The sequence below is a fragment of the Temnothorax longispinosus genome, chromosome 2 (genome assembly GCF_030848805.1).
Source record: "Temnothorax longispinosus isolate EJ_2023e chromosome 2, Tlon_JGU_v1, whole genome shotgun sequence".
NCBI classification, from domain to species: Eukaryota; Metazoa; Arthropoda; class Insecta; order Hymenoptera; family Formicidae; genus Temnothorax; species Temnothorax longispinosus.
Genome location: NC_092359.1, coordinates 12,951,145 through 12,975,626, shown reverse-complemented (window position 1 = coordinate 12,975,626; position 24,482 = coordinate 12,951,145). Strand labels below are relative to the sequence as shown.

Sequence of the window (24,482 nt, the reverse complement as noted above, 5' to 3'; positions counted from 1 at the left end):
ATTTTGTACTATATGGGTATGGATAAAGTCTGCTCGGTTTTTGCTGCCAATCTGTTCTCAGGTCGACCGTGCAGGCTCTGCTCGGTTTTTGCTGCCAATCTGCTGCCAGGTTTTGTATGCAGGCTCTGCGCGGTTTCTGTTGGAAATCTGCTTACATTGCCTGTCAGCAGGCTCTGTCGACAGAATACGAGCTTAATGCGGCACAGATGGCTATGGTTTTGGTGTGGGATTTTGATCAAATTTGCTGCCAATCTGCGCGCATTCTGCTAACATTTTGCTATCTGGGCACTGCCTGCAATGGTTTCTCACTATATGAATTATGCATATTAAGACCCCACTCGCCAATGACCTTGACTTTGACATATGTTGTCAAGGTCACCCTCCTGAGTGACCTTCAGAAGTTTTTAACCGGCGGTTGTTATTCGTTAAGTTATTAACAAAAAAGTTTGAAAAATATAGCAGTTATTTTGAGTATTCGAAGGCATAAACGACTAATATTACGTTTTTTTTTTAAGGATGTATTGCACCTATTTTCAAAGCGCTACCAAGTGGACAAAAATTTGTGAGAATGTTCTTTTAGTCTTCCTGATGTGCTACAAAAAAAGTAGAAACGAATCCACTAAACGGTTCCCACACAGCACAGGATATCCTGAGGACGTTTGTGCATCCGCTGGATATCCACCGGATATTGAATTATCCACTGGATATCCACCGGTTATTGAGATATCCCAAATGTCTGTGAGACGTCTCTCAGATAAAGTGTGCTGTGTGGGTTGCTGAGATATAACGATTTTAATTTTCACTGATTTTACACGTATTTTTATGGGAAGAGACGATTTTGACGGATAAAACAGCTAAAAAAATGTTGAAGGAGCGCTACCAATATTTTGAATTTTTTTGTACATCTAGTATACGAATAGATGAAACTATCTGTCAAGTTTCAATTGTCTTCACTACACCGTTTTAAAGAAATAAATTAATAATTAATGATAATTAATTAATAATTAATAATTAATAATTAATAATTAATTTTATTAATAATTTGACGTTATAAAGTTGAAATCAGGGCATTTTTACTGCCAAAAGTTTAGGCTCATAAATTACAAAAATCGCAAATAATACTGGAAAAAACATTTGTAAAGTAAAAAATACCTTTGTAGGAATAAAAATAAGGCTCCTACTATCATTTGAGTATCTTACATCTAGATTTACTATGCGTTAGGCGTAGATATTCAAGTATTTCAAATTTCATGCACTTTTGTCTAAGATTGTACCAGTGATACATCCTTAAAGCAGAGAATATTTTATTTCGCGAGAAGTCGCTGCTTTACCAAAACACAACATTTAAAGCAGTAAATTGTTAATAAATTGAAGTCTTTGTTAAAGCAGAGAATACTTTATTTCGCGAGAAAGTCGCTGCTTTTAGTAAAGCAGCAACTTTCACGCGAAACGAGATATTCTCTACTAAAAAAAAAAAGACGTAATATTGGTCGTTTATGCCTCTCAATACTCAAAATAGCTGCTATATTTTCAAAACTTTTTTGTTAATAACTTATTAACGAATAACGACCGCCGGCTAAAAACTTCTGAAGGTCACTCAAAAGAGTGACCTTGACAACATATGTCAAGGTCAAGGTCATTGGCGGGTGTATGTATAATTACCTTTGCTTTACCTGTTCAACACGTACAACGTTATCAATGTCATATGTTACAATGTTTATTTGTTTCAGTCAGAGAGGTTTCAGTTATAAAATAATTTGTTAAACGTTTATTCGGGAACACTAGCGCCTTCTTTTAACATGAATAACTAAAAATCTATATTTCGACTAGGTACATATAGTTTATAAATAATTAATTAAAATTATCTGGATGACTCACAAACCTTTTTAATCACACTTCATAACTCTTAAATTCATACGAAATACAAACGATTCGATACAAAAACTTTGTTTAATTTATCTATTTCGGCTAAGTGCATGATGAAAAAATGATTAATTAATTACAATTAACTGAATGACTCACAAACCTTTTCAATTGCACTTCAAAAGTCTTCATACGAAATACAAACGATTTCATATGTATAGATTCTTTACCGGACATTCATTTCCGGTCAAATACATACGAATGCTGCTCACTGCTGCTACATTTCACTGCCCATGAAAACTTACCTTAAGACCATAATCTATTTGATCTTCAGAAATACATAATTCATTTAAATCTTTTGCTCTGACTACATTAGTTAGCAAATCAAACATGGTAACAATTTCATCAGGGATAATTATTGTTTTATTTTTTTTAAAACCTTGATTTATATTTTTCAAGGCATGAGCACAATCATGAAAAAAGAAGAGCTTACGACTTTTGTCATTTAGGGTGTTGACAGGAATTGATTATTGTACTATGCCTCGATACATTAATTTTAAATAATTTCCACATTGTCATATTTGCTGATCCCATGTCAAATGTGACACTGAACCCGTAATCCTATATTTTCAGCTTTTTTGATAATATCGCAAATAATTGATTTAAAGTTATTACCGTCAGCAGAATCACCTGTAAAATAATATAAACCCACGATCTGCTTCCATCATCTGCTAGCAATACCAGCTAATATAAATACTAATGCCTTCGAAGCAAATTTTTTTTATTGCTATTATTACATATATAATTCTGCAGAACCTGCAGAACCTGCAGAACCTGCAGAACAACACATGAATTTGTTGAAATATCAAACGATCTAGGAGTTATAGACATTTCATCTAGAACCGACATATATATAATGTTTATCAATATTACTTTTAAAAGCAGACATTTTAATTTGGAGAAATTCGAATATTTCTTCTAATATATCCCGTTTGTAAATTTGACATTTTCCAGTTGTCGGCGTAGCGTTCTTAGTGAAGATAATGACAGATCGCAGCTTATTTCTTCATATCTCGAACGACCACACATAAATTTATATCTTAATGCCTTTTTTATGGTTTCATTATCCCAAATTGGAACTTTTTGAATTCGCCAGTTAATAATTTAATTTGATTCTTATAGTTAAAACTTTATGAACAGCACTTTCTATTAAAGTTCTACTACTTTTATTTACTTCTTGCAGTCTTTTAATTTTGTAATTATAGCATTTTTTTATTTTCTTTGAGTTTTGCTTCCTCATAGAGGAAGCTTTTGTTTTCGTTAAAAAAAAATTTTTTTTTGTTTTTCTGAATGTGTTCAAAATGTTCTAAAACGTCGAAAAATTGCAATTTTAAAAAATGTCTGTATGTATGTATGTGTGTATGTGTGTATGTGTGTATGTGTGTGTGTATGTGCCAAATTTATCGAAAATTTATATAACTCCAGAACTAATCAACCAAATCTTAACGAGTTATATATGAAATAGAGGTAGAAAAAACTGAAGAGTATAATAGAATTAATAAAAATTGCTAATAATCAAGGGGTTCTTTTTTAATAAAATTTTGAATTTTTTCAGAAATGTTTGTTTATGCTTTAACTTCCGCAAATTTGGAGATATCGATCTATTTCTAATTTTATTGTATTTTTCAGTCTTTTCTACCCCTATTTCATATATAATTTTTTAAGATTTAGTTGATTAGACCCAGCTTTATACGCGATCAAAGGTCCATAATTTTGATCGCATATAAAGCTAAGTCTAATTAACCGAATTTAAAAGAATTATATGTGAAATAGGGGTAGAAAAGACTGAAAAATATAATAAAATTAGAAATAGATCGATATCTCCAAATTTGCGGAAGTTAAAGCTTCCTCTATGAGGAAGCCATGTGCAAATTTCTAATTTGCACAATTTTTAATATTATTTAATAACGTTATGATTCTTTCTGTGCATGCCAGGGTCGTAATACCTCTCTTCGGCAGAATGGACTCAATTAAAGATTTCGCGAGAAATAGACGAAGGTTGTAAGAAATTCGTGTTGGTCTTTCACCGTTACATAAATAGGCATCTTTATATTTTTGGATAAATTGCTGACAATAAGCTAAATCATAAAGGAAGTTGTGTTTGTCTATCCAGCATATCCAGGTAAAATTAGGAATACAAAACAAATCGCATAACTCGAGAAAGAGTTTGATCAAAGTTACGAAAAAAATAGTTACAATGACGATTATTTCCACTCAGGAACTTAATACCAAAATAATTTTATTGAAAATTTTATATCGGTAATATAATGAGAAAAAAATTGTTAACTTGACTAAATGCGTTCAACTCCCTTACAGAAATTTAATACTGTAAGTGATTTTTTGGCTAGTAATTAATCACTTAAACACACTATTAAAAGCACTGTTAATAGTGCTTTTAATAGTGCTTTTAAATGATTAATCACTAGCCAAAAAATCACTTACAGTATTAAATTTCTATAAGGGCTAATTATCATTTTTTTAAATATTTAAGTATTTAAGTCAAAATGTGTTATGTTAGATTTAATATGTCGTATATAACATGAATATTTGTATATTAAATAGTTTAGTATAATACGTTTTTGTACTTCTTTTACTTTTTATGTTTAAAACAATTATCATAGGTATTTAAATTATCACATAAGTTTGAAACTTCTATGTCATTGTCTTTTAATTCAATATCTTCATAATATGAATCCATATCATTTGTAGATTCATCATTCGTATCCATATCATTTGTAGATTCATCATTTGCATCCATATTACTTGTTGTCATTTGTATCCATATAACTTATAGATTTATCATTTGAATCCATATTACTTATAGATTTGTTATTTGTGTCCATATTGGATCATCTTCAATATTTATTCTTACATTATTTGTTGCTTTATTAATAACTAACCCAGTAAGCAATTTGATAGCAAATTGTCGCCAAGATGGCATCAAATTCGTTCAAAGATTGGTGTCAAATCCGGTGCCATTTGTGTCATCTTTAAGCTCGTGTTTTGCTAGCAAAGTCTGTGTACATAACCAGACAGCAAATTGGCAGCAAAAACCGAGCAAGCTTTGTGTAGCGTTGTCTGCCAACAAATTGTCGGCAAATACCGAGCAAGCTTTGTCTAGCGTTCTGCCAACAAATTGTCGACAAACACCGAGCAAGCTTTGCGTAGCGCTGTCTGACGACAAATAATCGGCAAAAACCGAGCAAGCTTTGCGTAGCGCTGTCCGACGACAAATAATCGGCAAAAACCGAGCAAGCCTAGCTTTGCGTAGCGCTGTCCGACGACAAATTGTCCTCAAAAACCGTGCAAGGAATGCGCAACACTGTCAAAAAAAAATAAAAAAATTATATTTATTTCGAAATTGTATTATTATTTTTTAACTAAATTTGTTTCTTAAGATGCAGTCTATGATTATAAATATTTTTTTGTATTTGAAAAACACACTTACCTTGGTGGGATTCGAACTCGGGACCTCGGGACCTCGGGATCGTGAGCCAACTGTTTTACGTGGTAGACTACTTCTTAATTTAATGTAAGTGTTATATATGGTCTACATATGTCATAACCAGCGCAAATATATAATTTTTCAAAAATCATCTTAAGAAACAAATTCAGTTTAAAAAGAGTAATAAAATTTTGAATTGGATATACGAATATAATTTTTAAAACAGCAGACCAGGGGAAGAGCTAAAGAACTACTGGCGCTGAGTAAACAAAAACTGAGAGTGGCAGTGGGGCTGCAAAAATTTTGGATTGGATAATATACAGTATATATATTTATTAAATCGGATTTTAAGCCGCAGTGTAATAGCCATGTTATAGCTAGTCTATATGACCGCGCGTGCTCTCATTATATTTAATCTGTTCAATGTTCATTTAATTTAATGCGTTTAACGAGGAACAGTGTATAATGAGCATAAAAGTATTCAAAAATACTTTATATTCAGTCATCTTTTTAATTTTATTGTTCTAGCAATATATATGTTACGGGCAAAGTCAGCATGGTGTGCAGTGTCGGCATTGCCCGGGCAATGTCAGCATTGCACAACGCGACTGGGCAAAGTAGTTTATTAGCGGACATTGCCCGGTTTGATGTGGGCAAAGTTAACACTGCCCATCCAGCGATGGCAATGTCAGCAACGATTATCACATTGCGGACTTTGCTCGGTTCCAAGTGGGCAATGTCGACAATGCTAAATCTCCGTGGGCTAAGCTGCGCTAAATAAGGGTAATTCTTCAGTTTAGCTACCTCAGCACAGAAATCGATGCAATTAGGCTTAATCGACGCGTTTTTGCATGAAACGAACGAATCTGGCAGAAAAAAGTGTCGCTCTGCCCCGCGACGCGAGATATTAATCGTCAAAGTTGAACCGACGACATGTAGCAACACTGAACGTGCCCTGCGGCTATATGCGCATGCTCAGTGGTCGCACGCGCATGTAAAACTGCGCCAATTTTAAATAAATCAATCGTGCGGAATAACCAAGCATCTCGATTCAAGCAGTTAGGTCTCACGCTGGGAGTTTCATTAGTTTAATTATGCGGGAAGCACACACACACACACACACGGGGGGGTGCGAGGGGGGCCTTTGGCCCTTCCCTCCCCCGCACCCACCCCGTCGGTAGGCAGCGTGGACCTCGCTTTACAACATAAAGTACATGCTAAGTTGTAAAACGAAATTATAAAGTACATGCATGGGGGAGGGTGCAGGGGAGAAAAGCCTTTCTGTTCACGTGCGCTCACGCATGTAAGCCCCCTTGCACCCCTCCATGCATGTGCTTTATAATTTCGCTTTACAACTTAGCATGTACTTTATGTTGTAAAGCGAGGTCCACGCTGCCTACCGACGGGGTGGGTGCGGGGGAGGGGGGGCCAAAGCCCCCCCTCGCACCACCCCGTGTGTGTGTGTGTGTGTGTGTGTGTGTGTGTGTGTGTGTGTGTGTGTGTGTGTGTGTGTGTGTGTGCTTCCCACGCATAATTAAATTAATGAAACTCCCAGCGTGAGACCTAACTGCTTGAATCGAGATGCTTGGTTATTCTGCACGATGTAACTGTTTAATGATTTTCGTTAAAGCAGGGCACATACACACGTGTGTATGCCCTGCTTTATAGAAGTTGTGATTTTCGTTAAAGCAGGGCACACACACGTGTGTATGCTGGTGTATGCCCTGCTTTATAGAAGTTGTGATTTTCGTAAAGCATACACACGTGTGTGTGCCCTGCTTTAACGAAAATCATTAAACAGTTACATCGTGCAGAATAACCAAGCATCTCGATTCAAGCAGTTAGGTCTCACGTTGGGAGTTTCATTAGTTTAATTATGCGTGGGAAGAACACACACACACGGGAGGTGCGAGGGGGGGCCTTCGGCCCCCCTCCCCCGCACCCACCCCGTCGGTAAGCAGCGTGGACCTCGCTTTACAACATAAAGTACATGCTAAGTTGTAAAGCGAAATTATAAAGAACATGCATGGAGGGGTGCCGAAGGCCCCCCCCTCGCACCCCCCCGTGTGTGTGTGTGTGTGTGTGTGTGTGCTTCCCACGCATAATTAAACTAAAGAAACTCCCAGCGTGAGACCTAATTGCTTGAATCGAGATGCTTGGTTATTCTGCACGATTGATTCATTTAAAATTGGCGCAGTTTTACATGCGCGTGCGACCACTGAGCATGCGCATATGGCCGCAGGGCACGTTCAGTGTTGCTACACGTCGTCGGTTCAACTTTGACGATTAATATCTCGCGTCGCGGGGCAGAGCGACACTTTTTTCTGCCAGATTCGTTCGTTTCGTGCAAAAACGCGTCGATTAAGCCTAATTGCATCAATTTCTGTGCTGAGGTAGCTAAACTGAAGAATTACCGAAATATTTAATAAGTAAATTTTTTTTTAAAGATGTGTTTCTGACAGATTTGATGTCGGAACAGCTACAGCATGGCGAAGTGTCCAAAGAGTAGTAAAGGCTTTATATAAAAAAGTAGCAACATTTATTCACTGGCCAACTTTAGAAGAAGCTGAACAAAGTATAGAAACAATCAAACGAACTTATGGTTTTCCTGGTGATATTGGTGCAATAGATGGAACTCACATAAAAATTATTGGCCCAAGAGATAACAGTGATTCCTATATAAATAGAAAAGGGTTTCACTCTATTCAATTACAGGTAGGGGAGGATTGGTGATATTATTTATAGTATATTATAACATTAATATAGTTTTTACTTGCTGTGTGCTTTAAGAATATAGACACATAATATATATGCATATATTTCTCAACAGGTTGTTTGTAATGAACGGCTACAATTCATACATTGCTATACAGGACAAGTAGGTTCTGTACATGACATGCGTGTTTTCCGTTTGTCAGATTTCGAAAAGATGTGTACAGATGATAATTTTCCGCACGACAGCCACATATTGGGTGATGCAGCCTATCGTCTCACAAAATACATCATGGTACCATTTAAAGATAACGGTCATCTATCTGAACGTCAGATACTTTTCAACACACGTCACTCGTCTGCTCGAATGATGGTTGAACGTTCAATAGGTCTTTTAAAAGGTCGTTTTCGAAGCATTTTGGATACACTTCCACTGTATAGAACTGATTTAATACCTAAATATATAATTGCATGTTGCATTCTGCATAACATATGTTTGTTACAAAACGATATGATAGACATTCCTGTAATTGTTAATGAACAGAATTGTGTACAAGCAGAACCGTTACAAGACACACAAAGGGAAGGTATAGATAAAAGAAATGCAATTATGTACTTCTTATCGTGAGATGTTTTATAAGTATGTTTATATTATATATACATGTGTATCACAAAAATTAAAATAAAGTTTGGTATATTGCATTTGAACAAATGGGTTGTTTTCAATAAATCTTGCAAATCTTTAAAACTCAACATACATTGAATTTAAATATTTTCTTAAAACAAAAAAACATTTAATTACTATACTTCTATATACTTAATTACTATAATATGAATATCATTATTATTATTATTTTAAGTTTGTAATATTATTAATATAATTTATAGAGGTGCAAAACAAATGTAATAAAGACATGTGACCTTAAATTAAAGTAAAAAAAAAACGATACTAAACAAAAAAAAAGAAACTAAAGGAACTAATACAATTTGCACATACATGTTGCTTAATATCACAGTATCGTATTACATCATATCACATATCTTTTATAAACTGTAGTAATATATAAGTAAAGTATATACTGATTAACATTTAATAAGATATATATATCAGTCATTTCAAAATATATATTATTTATATCTTATAACTTCTAATTTCCTTACTTATTTTCTTTTTCCACCAGTTTCTCTAACAAATTTTCCAACCTTTTAAGGGCGAGCAGTTTCTCTTCATGCTGTTTTGTACGAATTTCTCTTCGGTTAGCGCGTTCTTCTTTGCTAAATGATATGTAATCATTTATTAATGCAGTGACTTTTCCCTTCTTGGTGACTGAAATTATAAATATACAATATGTATAATTATGCACATATACAATTATTTTATATCTACCATAAGACATATATTATGTTACCTTTTTCTGGAAGATTTTCTTTTTCATCTTTTGCATCGCTTTCACTTTCTGTTTCATCTAAGTGAGATCCTGCTACTGCCAAAGGTTTTACCCAGGGTTTATCACCAAATATCTCTTGCATTATCTGTATGTAAATACCAAAATGTTGAACTTATTTTAAACATATATTATTATATTAAGCACAAGCACATATAATTTAACCAACAAATAAATTTTAATAATTTAACCTGTAAATATTCCCAATCCTTCCTATTATTGCCACTTTTCTTGTTATGATCCGTAATGCATTTGTATGTACGTTTCAAAGATTGAAATTTTGTTGAACATTTAAAACCATTTACATCATGTCCTTTCTCTTGCATAAGTTTAGCAATATTGTTCCAATGTTTTTTGACGGTACCTTTTCCACCAATGAAATCAGTTTGATGTTCGCGATATAATTCTAATAATAATAATGTTTCCTGTTTGGTCCATGCATGTGCACCTGCAATGTGATTAAACAAGAATTATATATTTCTTGACCCTATGTGTTCTCGGAGGGATATACATATGCAAATATTTAAATATTATGTAAATTTCTATGTCAATCTATTACCTTCATCTGCACATTGTACAGTTGTATCGAGGCTGTCAGGTTTTTTATTACTGTTACTGGTAGTTGCTAAAATTATTAACATTATGTCACATAAAATTTGATATTACTTATCTAATTATGACCGCTGTTACACGCCACTCTTAATCGGGTTTAATAACATCGGTAGTTGTTAGGCTGGCAAATCACAGTTATTCCCTTCTTCTAAAGAATGAGTGTAATTAGCCAGTCTAAGAACTACCGATGTTATTAAACCCGATTAACGGCCCCTACTGAAAAAAATCACGTCACGAAATCACGTCATAAAATTACATCACAAAATCACGTAACGAAATTACGTAATTAATGACATAATTAATCACGTAACGGATTGTTCCAAATCGGTACGTGATTTTAAAAATCACGTAATTTAAAAAATTACGTAATGCTGGGAAACATTTCTTTTTTAATCTGGATAAAGTTATATAGGAACTACAAAGTTTGTTTAATTGCTTCTTCGTCGTAACTTATGCATGTAAAACATGATTTAAGCAAAATAAGTGGTTCTAAATAAAAAATCAATACTGTATATTAATTATATTGTCTATAATTTTATTTTTATGAGTCAACTTTTTAAGTATATAAGTGAGTATAAAAGTGCGTAAGTATAAGTATATATAAGTGAGTATATCAATATATAATAATATAATAAAATAAATAGCATATATAACATAGACAACTTAGATATATGTTATGGTAACGTTAACAAGGTTAACTCATTTTAACATTGGTAATATGGTAACACTAAACTTAATCACTATCCGATAATGATTCACTGGAATTTGAATCATTGCTACTTTGTGAAGAACTTGATGAATTGGGCGATGTTGGGCGTCAATGACGTTTTCTTTGTTTTTCTTCTTCTTCTGCAAAACATTATTATTATTAAGGTGTTTTTAATTTTTAATAGTAACTTTTAGAATATATTGTTTTCTAATTTTTTGTATTTATTTGTTGAAAGACTTTGTTTTAAAAAATCTAGACTGTTAAGATCTAGCATGTTAATTAAAAATGTTTATTATTTTTTATAATTATCTATGCTAACAAATGTTTAAAAATATTAAAATTTTTTATTTAATTCAATATCTTATATTTTACATGTATACACAACTATATTACAAACTATTTTTTTAAGTATCTTTTTACTCTTAAAGAGTTCTTTAACTGTGTATAAAGCAATGAGAAAAATATCATATATTAAAAGAAAAAGTATTATACTTTAAAGATTAATTCCATTAAGTTACTTGTTTTTATAAATTTTTATGAATATATCAATCTATAAACACATATTTTCCATTAAAAAATACAAAAAAATATTACCTTTAAACATATAAAAATTATTTGTCTATTGTTGTTTAAAAAGTATTGACAAACACAGCAGGTATGACGAGAATTCTTGAGTACGTGAGCGATAGAAAGAAAGAGAGTTCCTTTTAAGAAAATTTCGTCTTTATTGTATGTAATTCTTTCTAAAAATATGCCAACGTAAAACAAATTGATATGAACTAAAGAGTTTTTACGTGAATATAAACAAACAAATCAGTAATCAGTCCTAAAGATAGAATAGAGAATAAACTAAAAAGAGTCAGATCTTACAGGACGGAATCAAAGTATCTAAATTACTGACTGAGAATGAGAGTCCGAAACGTATTTGAATGTAATGCTGCTGACGAAAAAAAGAAAGATAGAAAAATGAAAAAGGGTGCCCTCTGGATGAATGTCTATCAGATCGGTTCTTGGGCTAGAATTTTAGGCCAGAGCAGAGAGAAACCTGAGAGAGGCCATCCCGGCATTTTTCGTCAATTTTTCTGTGTCACATTTTCCGACGCGCCGCCTGAGAAAGTGCGTATCAACTACGTCGTTTCGCTCGGTAACCGCACATGGTTTGCGTCCGTGCTAATGGTTCGTGTCCGAACTAGCCAGTTAGAGGGGATATGCTGCGGCCGCGGCGCACAGTGGAGCCGTTTGCGCGAATCGCGGAAAAAATTATGTTACTTGTAAAATATGCAATGAATGATCATAGAACCTTTCAATGTTGACTTATAAAAATTGCAAAAGTGTATATTTATTAAAAATTAATGATAGGAACAAGTATTTGATTGAAATTAAATAAAAATTCAATTTACATTTAATTTACGTATAAGAGCAAAGTAATTCTTGCGTCGATCATCGCTTAAGTCTAAATTTTTTTAATGTGATTTACTTCTTAAACTAGTTATTAACGGATCGGATGACACGAGCATCATATGCATAACATCTTCATTTGTAAACAGACGGCTACATTTTCTACTATGATTAAGTCGATATCGTTTATAGTCCTTAATTATTTCTTGCCTCTTGAGTTTCTTCCGATAATGTCCCAAACAGGTAACGCTGCATTTTCCGAGGCATTTTCTATAATTTCCTTACCGTGAAGAAGAATTTTATGAACGGTAATTGGCATAAAGTACCAAGAATATTTTTCAATAAATATTTCCGCTGCCTTGTACGCATAAGAACCGAATTTTTCTGAATTTATTTCTTCACCACAATTAATCGTTTGTAATATTGTGGAAAATCTTCTGATCAATTTCTCGTCAACTCCAGTTATTTCTGCTGTGATTTTTGGATCAGCAAAAAATCGTCGAGAAGTATTTCCGTCATTAGATGATCCGGAACCTTGTTTAACGATGTCTACCCTCAGTCCAAGTTTATTATAAAAAGCGTCTTGTATTCTTTTTTTTATTTCTTCTTTTTTAACGCGTGTTTCTGGCGTTGTTGACCACTTATTCTTGAAAGACAAATTGTAGGCAATATGTAATATACATTCCATGAATTTGATTCGTGCGTGCAAGGGTGACATTCCTAATTTGAGTGCTTTTTTTCTTTGTTAGACCTTTTATTAATTTCTGTTAAGTTGTTCATTTGAGATGGTTTGGAACCGCAAATGAACCACGAAGATGATGAAGGCGTGTGGGTTACAGCTTGAGCTACCTTACCGTCTATCATCGTAAATATCATTTGATGATTTATTTTGAATGTGGTTCCGAACTTTTCTATTTCTGTTTCTCGTAATTGAGCAATTTCGTCATCTATACATACGTTGCTTTTCACTTTTTATTTTTTTAGCAGTTTCTTTTGTGTATTCAAATTGTATTGCTCTGCAATATCTCGTTGAAGAAGGTCGATCATTATTCCAAATAATAATATTTTTATCGTAAAATGAAGTAAGACGTATAAGGGCATCATCTGTGACTAATTCTTGATAGGAGATGGAAAAGCTTTTCATGTCTTGAAAGGAGAAAGGAACGCAACGGATAATTGTTGTTTCGAGTGCATTGTTGCTGCAAAAGTCTTTTATAACAATTGGCACTAACTAGTTATTGAAAAATATTTATTGAAGAATATTCTTGGTACTTTATGCCAATTACCGTTCATAAAATTCTTCTTCACGGTAAGGAAATTATAGAAAATGCCTCGGAAAATGCAGCGTTACCTGTTTGGGACATTATCGGAAGAAGTTCAAGAGGCAAGAAATAATTAAGGACTATAAACGATATCGACTTAATCATAGTAGAAAATGTAGCCGTCTGTTTACAAATGAAGATGTTATGCATATGATGCTCGTGTCATCCGATCCGTTAATAACTAGTTTAAGAAGTAAACCACATCAAAAAAATTTAAACTTAAGCGATGATCGACACAAGAATTACTTTGCTCTTATACGTAAATTAAATGTAAATTGAATTTTTATTTAATTTCAATCAAATACTTGTTCCTATCATTAATTTTTAAAAATATACACTTTTGCAATTTTTATAAGTCAACATTGAAAGGTTCTATGATCATTCATTGCATATTTTACAAGTAACATAATTTTTTCCGCGATTCGCGCAAACGGCTCCACTGTGCGCCGCGGCCGCAGCATATCCCCTCTAACTGGCTAGTTCGGACACGAACCATTAGCACGGACGCAAACCATGTGCGGTTACCGAGCGAAACGACGTAGTTGATACGCACTTTCTCAGGCGGCGCGTCGGAAAATGTGACACAGAAAAATTGACGAAAAATGCCGGGATGGCCTCTCTCAGGTTTCTCTCTGGCCAGAGCCACAAGAACAAAATGCAGATCTCAGATCTGAAAACGAGAATGAACCTAGCAGAGGCTCTTGTACTTTGACGACCAATGTCGATCTTCAATATGGCGTCTTAAGATTCGGAATCTATCAATATTCCCTAACCTAACCTAACCTAACCTATCAAAGGCCCCGCTCATAGGATTAGATCTCTCGCCTCGATCTTCCCTCACGGACGCTAGTCGTTGCAGCTCTCCTTTTCCTGCTGATGAGTCCACTCCATGGTCATCTGAATCTTGCTCGGTCAGAGTCCAAAACCTTTGCAGTTGTCAAGATGAATCCGAAAGAAGGGCAGAGAATCGACTCGTCCGAAAGATCGTATGCAACTGCGGCCATGACACCTGAGCGCTCCCACCTCCTTCTTCTCTTGTCCTGAACAAGGTGGGGGCGCTCAGGTGTCATGGCCGCAGTTGCTTGCGATCTTTCGGACGAGTCGATTCTCTGCCCCTCTTTCGGATTCATCTTGACAACAGCAAAAGTTTTGGACTCTGACCGAGCGAGATTCAGATGACCAAGGAGTGGACTCATCAGCAGGAAAAGGAGAGCTGCAACGACTAACGTCCGTGAGGGAAGATCGAGGCGAGAGATATAATCCCATGAGCGGGGCCTTTGATAGGTTAGGTTAGGTTAGGTTAGGTTAGGGAATATTGATAGATTCCGAATCTTAAGACGCCATATTGAAGATCGACATTGGTCGTCAAAGTACAAGGGCCTCTGCTAGGTTCATTCTCGTTTTCAGATCTGAGATCTGCATTTTGTTCTTGTGGCTCTGGCCTAAAATTCTAGCCCAAGAACCGATCTGATAGACATTCATCCAGAGGGCCCCCTTTTTCATTTTTCTATCTTTCTTTTTTTCGTCAGCAGCATTACATTCAAATACGTTTCGGACTCTCATTCTCAGTCAGTAATTTAGATACTTTGATTCCGTCCTGTAAGATCTGACTCTTTTTAGTTTATTCTCTATTCTATCTTTAGGACTGATTACTGATTTGTTTGTTTATATTCACGTAAAAACTCTTTAGTTCATATCAATTTGTTTTACGTTGGCATATTTTTAGAAAGAATTACATACAATAAAGACGAAATTTTCTTAAAAGGAACTCTCTTTCTTTCTATCGCTCACGTACTCAAGAATTCTCGTCATACCTGCTGTGTTTGTCAATACTTTTTAAACAACAATAGACAAATAATTTTTATATGTTTAAAGGTAATATTTTTTTGTATTTTTTAATGGAAAATATGTGTTTATAGATTGATATATTCATAAAAATTTATAAAAACAAGTAACTTAATGGAATTAATCTTTAAAGTATAATACTTTTTCTTTTAATATATGATATTTTTCTCATTACTTTATACACAGTTAAAGAACTCTTTAACAGTAAAAAGATACTTAAAAAAATAATTTGTAATATAGTTGTGTTTACATGTAAAATATAAGACATTGAATTAAATAAAAAATTTTAATATTTTTAAACATTTATTGTTAGCATAGATAATTATAAAAAATAATAAACATTTTTAATTAACATGCTAAATCTTAACAGTCTAGATTTTTTAAAACAAAGTCTTTCAATAAATAAATACAAAAAATTAGAAAACAATATAATCTAAAAGTTACTAATAAAAAATTAAAAACACCTTAATAATAATGATGTTAAAAATGTTTTGCAGAAGAAGAAGAAAAACAAAGAAAACGTCATTGACGTCCAACATCGCCCAATTCATCAAGTTCTTCATAAAGTAGCAATGATTCAAATTCCAGTGAATCATTATCGGATAGTGATTAAGTTTAGTGTTACCATATTACCAATGTTAAAATGAGTTAACCTTGTTAACGTTACCATAACATATATCTAAGTTGTCTATGTTATATATGCTATTTATTTTATTATATTATTATATTTGATATACACACTTATATACTTATACTTATGCACTTTTACACTCACTTATATACTTAAAAAGTTGACTCATAAAAATAAAATTATAGACAATATAATTAATATACAGTATTGATTTTTTATTTAGAACCACTTATTTTGCTTAAATCATGTTTTACATGCATAAGTTACGACGAAGAAGCAATTAAACAAACTTTGTAGTTCCTATATAACTTTATCCAGATTTAAAAAAAAATGTGTTTCCCAGCATTACGTAATTTTTTAAATTACGTGATTTTTAAAATCACGTACCGATTTGGAACAATCTGTTACGTGATTAATTATGTCATTAATTACGTAATTTCGTTACGTGATTTCGTGATGTAATTTCATGACGTGATTTCGTGACGTGATTTTTTTCAGTAGGGGCGCCGTGTAACAGCGGTCTGTAACACAATTAAGATCATTCATACGTTGGGACGAAGTACAATCTACTTGTTGGGCGGAGTCCTTTGCACTTTGCAACAACTGCGTAGCAAAAGTTAAATCTAAAAATGAAATACAAGTAATTCTTAACATTTAGGCTATTCTAGTAAGAAAAAAACATACAAATTATCAAGTAATGTTTGCGGTTAATTATAGGTTATATTCAATTTCCTGTTGAATTTATTATCCGCTTTGCATAATAATAATATTATATACTTATAAAAATATTATTTAGTTTCTTACCGCTTCGTACTCTGATTACATCTTCTTTGCTTAATAACATTTTAAAATCTTCGTTAGTTTCCGCGTCTACCAAAACAACCTCTTCCATATCTTCTACGGGCGCCGCCATCTTTCTACTGCGAATGCCTTACCACAGTATATACAGTAGCGCAACTCTCCTGATTTCTTGTTGTCTAAAATGGAGTGCGCATGCGCGAAATAAGTAAGCGCCCACTAACACCATCTGAACGTCGTTCTCTGAACTTCTTTCTCAATTGCTCTTCCTTTCTCCGTTCTGCTCTGCTCCCTCTCAGAATTTAAATGGTTAGTTAAGTAAATGCCTATCTGTATTGGAACAGAAATTTGGAGAGAATTAGCTCAATTACCCACTGAATGCTATTGAGAGCTGTTAGAAGTGTTTGACAGGCTCTGAATAACTACGTTTGTGATGAAAGTGAAAAGAGTTTAGGAGTATAAAGTGGTTACAAACCTCAGAAGGTAGGATAATTATTCATAATCATTGTACTTAAAATCAGTCATGCTTAAATTAAGAATATCGTTTATCTATTTATCTTGTGAAACTAACTCTGTGATACTCTAATATCTAGAAAGAATTGCTGCTTGATTCTACGTTGTCTACGAACGGTTACATTTCTGAAATACTTATTAAAATGCAAATTTCTGGCTGAAACAGACGTCAGATGATTCAGATCGACTTCACAAAAGATAGTGGTGTCGATTTTGAAATCTCCAGCATGCATTCCACAATACAATACAATTTGTAAGTTATCATATAACAGCGTTTCATGATTTAATTCAGAATTTATATTAAAAGTAATGATTTTTTTTTCTTGTATAGGGAAGGCCCATGGTTGAAACTATATGATATACTTCCACCGTTTGAATTTTTAGTAAATTGCGGAAAGATAACATATTCTCTCAGCAACATTTAATTATCTAAAAAGATACAAGTACGTATTATACCATCTTACTTACAAAAAATTAATACGTCATTTAATATTAATGTGGCATATTATCAAATATTTTATTTTAATTAATATTGTTGCGGAATTTATAGATATCTTGTTTCGATATAACAATAACAGCTAGCGCTCAGCAATGCACAAAATCTAAACGCAATACCGAGCGAGAAGGATTTCAAAATTTATATGATAGAAACAAAGCATGGAGATCCACATCCAGACACGGGTATTCTACCTTCTTTTGCGACAATAAAATCTGAAATGATTCTAGGTAAAAACCGCCAGTTTTTCATTGAAATGGGACGACCGACGAAAGTACATTTATTCTCTTTATCCCGGCTCAATCAACTTTATAACATATATACGGAATAAGGTAACTCAACAAAGAATGTATAACATATTCGTATATATTTTCAACAGTTCTAAATTATATCAATAATGTTCTAGGTATTATCGTGTTTTATTGATGACGACGTGTAGTACCTACAGAGAAGAATGAAACTACGGATATGGATTCGCAAAATATAGCAGTGCCGACGAAATCGAGGAAATTCAGTGTACCTGATTTACATTTAAATACAAGACAGGTTGTATTATCCTTGAAGACTGACACCGGAGCAGAAATTATTACCAGTTTAGCATCGTTAAACGGAAACCTATCGACACTTCTAAGACTAGACAGAATATATTCAAATCTATCCATAGATTCTTTCATTGTATCTGCTATCTTAAATGGGAATATCAAAGTGCTATTAAATCCATGGTGTTGCAACTTCGTATGTGGACTTTTGCTTACTCGGATCAGAACGGCTCTTAGGAGAAATTTTATAAATTTATAAACGCAATGCTCAATCCGGCGTATGGGAATCATCGAGATAATATAATACATATGTCCATTATTCTATCCAGCTACATTTTATATAAGCCATAAATTACTGCCAATTGATTGATGCATATCTATCGAAGTACATACCAGATAAAAACAGTACGTGGATCCACGTTATTGCTACGTGGATTCGACGTGGATACGACGAAATTACGTGGATTCGACGTGGATGTGACGTGACTGTTTTTATCGGGTATAGACTCTCATCCAATGAAGCATTAACGGAACGCGCGGAAGCGCGTCCGAATTCCGAAATACAACGATCGTCGCTGCTTCTGCGAAGTAACAATATATGTTTGTAGAATTTCGAATCGTTACTCGACCACTCTTTCGGGATACTTTTATATTTTCAATATATCATATTAGGTATACATTTATTATTTTGCATATAAAATTTTATTTTGCATGTCTGTATGTACGATAAATATGTCGCTCATATTATACGAATTGTTTGTTATAACAATTATAATGATACAATATTTCAAATCTGTATACCAATTTAGTAATATAATCATTAATCGATATAGGAGTCATGGATACTTCTATTTTATATTTTCCTATATTTATATATTCCTAATTTCAGAGTTTATAATCCTAATATTCTGTCTGTAACATCGAATAAGAAAGAATCCTTCATAATCTATCCGAAAACAGTTTCTGCATCAGAAAGAACATAAAATGGATTAGTACATTTCTTATTCTTCAGATACAAAGGAATTATTTTTCTATTCTATAAGAAATCGCAATGCATTCGAAATAGCGCTTAGATAGAGCTGTATTAGAATACTATCTAAACATAATTTCGAATATATTACGAATTCTTATGGAGTAGAAAAGTGATTTTTTTTGTATCTGAAGAAGAACTCAGAATTGGTGACATAGAAAAGAATTTCTTTTGAACTCTTAAGAGTTGTTTTGGGACAGAAATATATACGGAAAAAATACTTTAAAAATTTTTAAAATCGAGAATTTAAAAAGAATTCCTTTTCAATTTTCCGTGCTATCCGGGAACATATCGTCGTATTAAAATTAAAATTTCATTTATCGCATTTTAAATTAAGCATGAATATAATATATCTTATTTTTATTTTGGATGCATAATTAAATCATTCGTTTATTTCATTTAATGTAATAAAACTATTTTATGTTAAATATTTTATAATTATAATTGTTTTCTTATAAGTATAATGTATAAAATATTATATTTTGCTTTTCGGTTGTTCAATATATGTTATATAACATTATATTTTCTAATAATTTACCTCAATACATTTATATTATTCAATCTGCAATCACATTTATATAATTTTATTTTTTCTCATTTTTGAATTTTTTTTCTTATTTTTAATAGATACATAATAAATATTTATCTTCATTATTTTCATTAAATTCAGATTAATTTCATGTAAAAGTGGAGTGAGAGCGGAGAAAGGAAGAGCAATTAAGAAAGAAGTTCAGAGAAAGACGTTGGGCGCGTAAAACCGCTCAATAGTACGTGATTGGCTCTTATACTTTTAGATCCAACGAATCAGCGTAGCGTGTCGATAAGACGACACTTAACAGTTGTGTCTGCCTGAACGTGGCCGTTCAGTTGGTGCTACTGGGCGCTTACTTATTTCGCGCATGCGCACTCCATTTTGGACAACACTAATATCAAAGGCGCCGACAGAGAGTTGCGCTACTGTATATACTGTGGCCTTACCTCGCCAGCCGCAGTAACGAAAGCAGGAAGTGACGACAAAATCTATGACGTCATATGCTTTCACAAGCTCATCGAAAGCTTACTGCAGGGTATTTTGGAACGTACTCGCAGCACTGTCAGTACTGGCAGTGAATATCGGAATGCACCCTTTATCTTTTCGTGATTTTCTGCCGATGTTAAGGCCCGTATTCATATGGCAGTTTTATAGATGTTAACCTTAAATTGATAGAAATAAAGCTTAAGTCGTAGGCAAATAAACCAATCTTCGATTACTTTAATATGTGAGATAATTTTTCGTTTTTTTTTCGTTTTTAAGACTAATAATAAACCAACAAACGCTAAAATTAGACCAACAATCAGCAGCAAACGATTACGCATCGATTAGGCTTTTTTGAAATTAAAAATAAAATTTTTCCGGCTAACTTCATGCTAATTTTTCTTTTTAAATTAAAAAAAAAAATTAAGAACCAACAAACGTTGTAATTAGGCCAACAATCACCAACAAACGACCAACAAACGATAAAAAAATATGAAAATTAATAAAGTCGAAGTTGACCGGCTAAGTTACCGGAGCCGTGCTCTGAGCACGTGTAATATACAGACGCAACGTTTGAGGTTAGTTTTCGCTTGCGCTACAAAAATGCCAAAAGTAAAACGTTACATGTGCCATGGAATTGTTACAATCATCTGGTGTGGTTTCGACTCGTGTCTTCAAATTACGTTTCCCAGTATTTGTCTGTGCTAACCGTTGATTGTACACTTTTTCAGTGACAACTTTTCCTTTCCACATGTAACGTTTTACTTTCGGCATTTTCGTAGCGCAAGCGAAAACTAACCTCAAACGATGCGTCTGTATATTACACGTACTCAGAGCACACTTTCGATACACAGGAGGCTCTATTGGAAAAAGTAACGGACCTCTGTAGTATTTGTTATCCTTTACAGAGAGTGACGGAGAGAGAGGTTCTAATGTGACGTCATAGTGCGCTGTTGCCGGATCTCTGTACTTACGAGTTCAGCGAGACCAAGCGAGACTGTTCTCTGTTTGGTTTTTATTTAATATTTCAGAAAATATCCTCGAAGTCATAATTTTTTTGGTTCTAATTTGTTTGTAAGATGTTTATTAATATTTCTGCAAAGTTTTAAAAAGATGCCATATTTTCTTCGATATTAATTTCTCAAATGAAGTTGAAAAAACAGTGAAACTTGATGAATTCTTATAAGAGCCTATGTTAAATTCAAATTGTTATAACTTTTGAACGGGCCTCGCAAACTTGTTCAAACTTGGCACAATGCTTTATTATTATAATACTCATCACCTGACAAAGTTTGAAGAATTTGGCATTTTTTCTTCTAAGGGGTCATACAACCTTAATGGCGTTTTCGATTTACTACTCGACCCGACTCGGGTCGCATCAATGGACGTGGAATACACACATAGATATACATATGTACATATGTATTCCACGTCAATGATGCTAGAGTCTTGTATACATGATGCGACCCGAGTCGGTTTGAGTCGCAAATCGAAAACGCTATAAGTGTAATTGGTTGGATCCAAAGGTAAGAACCAATCACATTCAATTGCTACCTTTTGCTTCGCTAAGCAGAGGTTCGGCTGAACGTAGCCAATGAACAGAGGTCCCAACTCTGCGCCATTTTCTTGCGCCAATTTTGAATACGGCTAAGTTTAAACATATATAAAGCAGACGTAAAAATAGAAAATATGTAGACGTTCGCTAGCTACTGTGATGTAATATTATTATTTTTGAAAGTAAATCTGAAGGAGAGCTCCCTCCTCATCGATTTCGCTAAATTTGGGCTTAATCGACGCGTTTTTGCACAAAACGAATGAATCTGGCAGAAAAAAGCTCCGCTCTGCCCCGCGAAGCGAGATATTAATTGTTAAAGTTGATAGTAATCAGGTTATGATTCCTGTCATACCGACGAGATGTAGCAACTACGAACATGCCCTGTGGCCATATGCGCATGCTCAGTGGCGCGCATGCAAGAGGTCACGTGACAACTGTTTGGTTGGTAAGTCAGAAGTGTAACATAATTCGAAATGATATTCTTTCGGCGTATAGATTAGCGACGCTTTAAAAGTATTTAAGTGTTTAAAGCGCGTCAACTACTTAACCTATGTAGATTAGTAACGCGCTTTAAAAGTATTTAACTGTTTAATGATTTTCGTTAAAGCAGGGCACAGACACAAGTGTGTATATGTTCTGCTTTATAGAAGTTGTGATTTTCCTTAAAGCAGCCCTGGCGGAAATATTTCTACAAAATTAAAAAAAAATAAAAATGTACTACAAAAAACTATAAAATATAACTGCCAGAATCTATTAAATTCTACATGAATTTAAGAAGTACTACAAAATCCTACATGAAAATGCCTTTTGTAAATTTTTGTATTTTTTTAGTGCATCTTGATCTATAAATTTTTCGGTAAAACTACGCCAAACTACAACTAATACTGATATTCTACACATTTCTATATCTATTTGAGTACAGTAGACTACAAGGAAATACTAGAATTAAAACACTCTAATGAGGAAATTCACCCGACATAAAAAAAATTATATTTCTTTTGAAATTTTATTACTACTTTTTAACTACATTTGTTTCTTAAGATGCAACCTATGATTATAAAGATTTTTTCGTACTTGAAAAACACACTTACCTTGATGGGATTCGAACTCGAGACCTCGGGACCTCTGGATCGTGAGCCAACCGTCTTAGAGCCACCTCACAAGACTCTCGTATGGTCACGTAGCGTAACATAACGTAAGCCAACGCACAAGAAACGTATTGGTTACGGCCGTTACGGCGTTATACGTTTCTTGTGCGTTAATCTACGTTACGTTGCCATACGAGAGCTTGTGCGGAGGCTCTAACCGATACGTTTCTTGTGCGTTGATTCACGTTACGTTACGCTACGTATGACCCTTAAGCTAGCCGACAGAAATTACTAAATTTGATAATTTTTAATTTTTCTAAGTGTATTTCGTTTGTAAATCGTTTGTAATTGATTGTGAGTCAGTTTTTAACGTTTGTGACCAATTAGTTTGTTTGTAATTAACAATTTTATTTTGGCCATGATGTCAGCCGACACTTTTTAATAACAAACCGATTTTTGATTTCTGATAGCTGTAATTAATAGGAAATCGTTTGTGATTTACGAATATATTAGTAAAACGTTTGTAAGTAAATAAATTTCTGAGTTATTTGCAAAATAAGAGTTCAGTTAATATGGTTAATGTACTGCGCAGATAACTGTGCTGCGCATGCGCGAAATGTATCAAGGCTCCTGCGCACAAAGAGCGCGTCGACGCGCTACTAAAACTACTAAAACTACTGAGGATTTTTGCTCATAGGATGCGTGGCCAATAATCACTCGTTGGTACCAGAAAGGTGAGAAGTGATTGGCCACCACATCGACTTTCGCCATGCGTAATATACGTCGACGCGCTCTTTGATGACCAAAATAAAATTGTTAATTACAAAGAACTAATTGGTCACAAACGTTAAGAACTGACTCACAATCAATCACGATCGATTTACAAACGAAATACACTTAATTTACAAACGGAATACACTTAGAAGAATTAAAACTAATCGAATTTAGTAATTTCTGTCGGCTAGCTTCATACAGGCAATGCGTGGCCAATAATCGCCCGCTAGTTATAGAAAGGTGAGAAGTGATTGGCCACCGCATCGACTTCCGCCATGCGAAATGCGTCGACGCACTCTTTGTGCGCAGGAGCCTTGAGTACATTTCACGCATGCGCAGCGATCTGCGCAGTTATCTGCGCAGTACATTAACCATATTAACTGAACTTATTTTGCAAATAACTCAGAAACTTATTAATTCAAGTAGGTAAGCAACGTTTGTTCTAAGCCATGGGGCAATGAGGGGGGGTGAGGGGCGAGGGGGAACCGCGGGCGGGGGGACCGCGGGCGGAGGGGGGAGGAACCGCGGGGAAGGGGGAGGGGGGAACCGCATGTTTCGGGCGCTGCGGGGAAGGGGAGGGAACCGCGTGTTTCGGCGCCGCGGGGGAGGGGGAGGGGGGAACCGCGTGTTTC

The 24,482-nt window shown here is 34.2% G+C and overlaps 2 protein-coding genes and 1 long non-coding RNA gene across 4 annotated transcripts; 2 read left to right on the top strand and 1 right to left on the bottom strand.

Moving 5' to 3' along the window:
* The first annotated feature begins 18 nt into the window (after window positions 1–18).
* LOC139825202 (putative nuclease HARBI1) lies at window positions 19–8,766 on the top strand. Its single transcript, XM_071797738.1, has 4 exons — window positions 19–221; window positions 516–734; window positions 7,816–8,083; window positions 8,199–8,766. Exons 1-4 carry the CDS (start codon window positions 19–21, stop codon window positions 8,706–8,708), a joined length of 1,200 nt encoding a protein of 399 aa, XP_071653839.1. The 3' UTR covers window positions 8,709–8,766.
* A 91-nt stretch (window positions 8,767–8,857) lies between these two features.
* Window positions 8,858–16,955, bottom strand: LOC139808437 (uncharacterized). The gene is made up of 6 exons (XM_071770418.1): window positions 16,847–16,955; window positions 16,591–16,665; window positions 10,085–10,150; window positions 9,717–9,973; window positions 9,490–9,613; window positions 8,858–9,407 (listed from the first exon to the last, which is right to left on the bottom strand). The coding sequence occupies exons 1-6, from the start codon at window positions 16,953–16,955 to the stop codon at window positions 9,238–9,240; spliced, it is 801 nt and encodes a 266-aa protein (XP_071626519.1). The 3' UTR covers window positions 8,858–9,237.
* Window positions 16,956–16,984: 29 nt separating this feature from the next.
* LOC139808438 (uncharacterized) lies at window positions 16,985–19,607 on the top strand. 2 transcript variants are annotated; one of them, XR_011730869.1, is made up of 5 exons: window positions 16,985–17,323; window positions 17,434–17,606; window positions 17,685–17,796; window positions 18,080–18,181; window positions 18,256–19,607. It is a non-coding gene; the product is annotated as an uncharacterized lncRNA (long non-coding RNA). The 2 variants fall into 2 exon arrangements; XR_011730868.1 differs by having other exon boundaries at window positions 17,904–18,181.
* The last annotated feature ends 4,875 nt before the right edge of the window (window positions 19,608–24,482 follow it).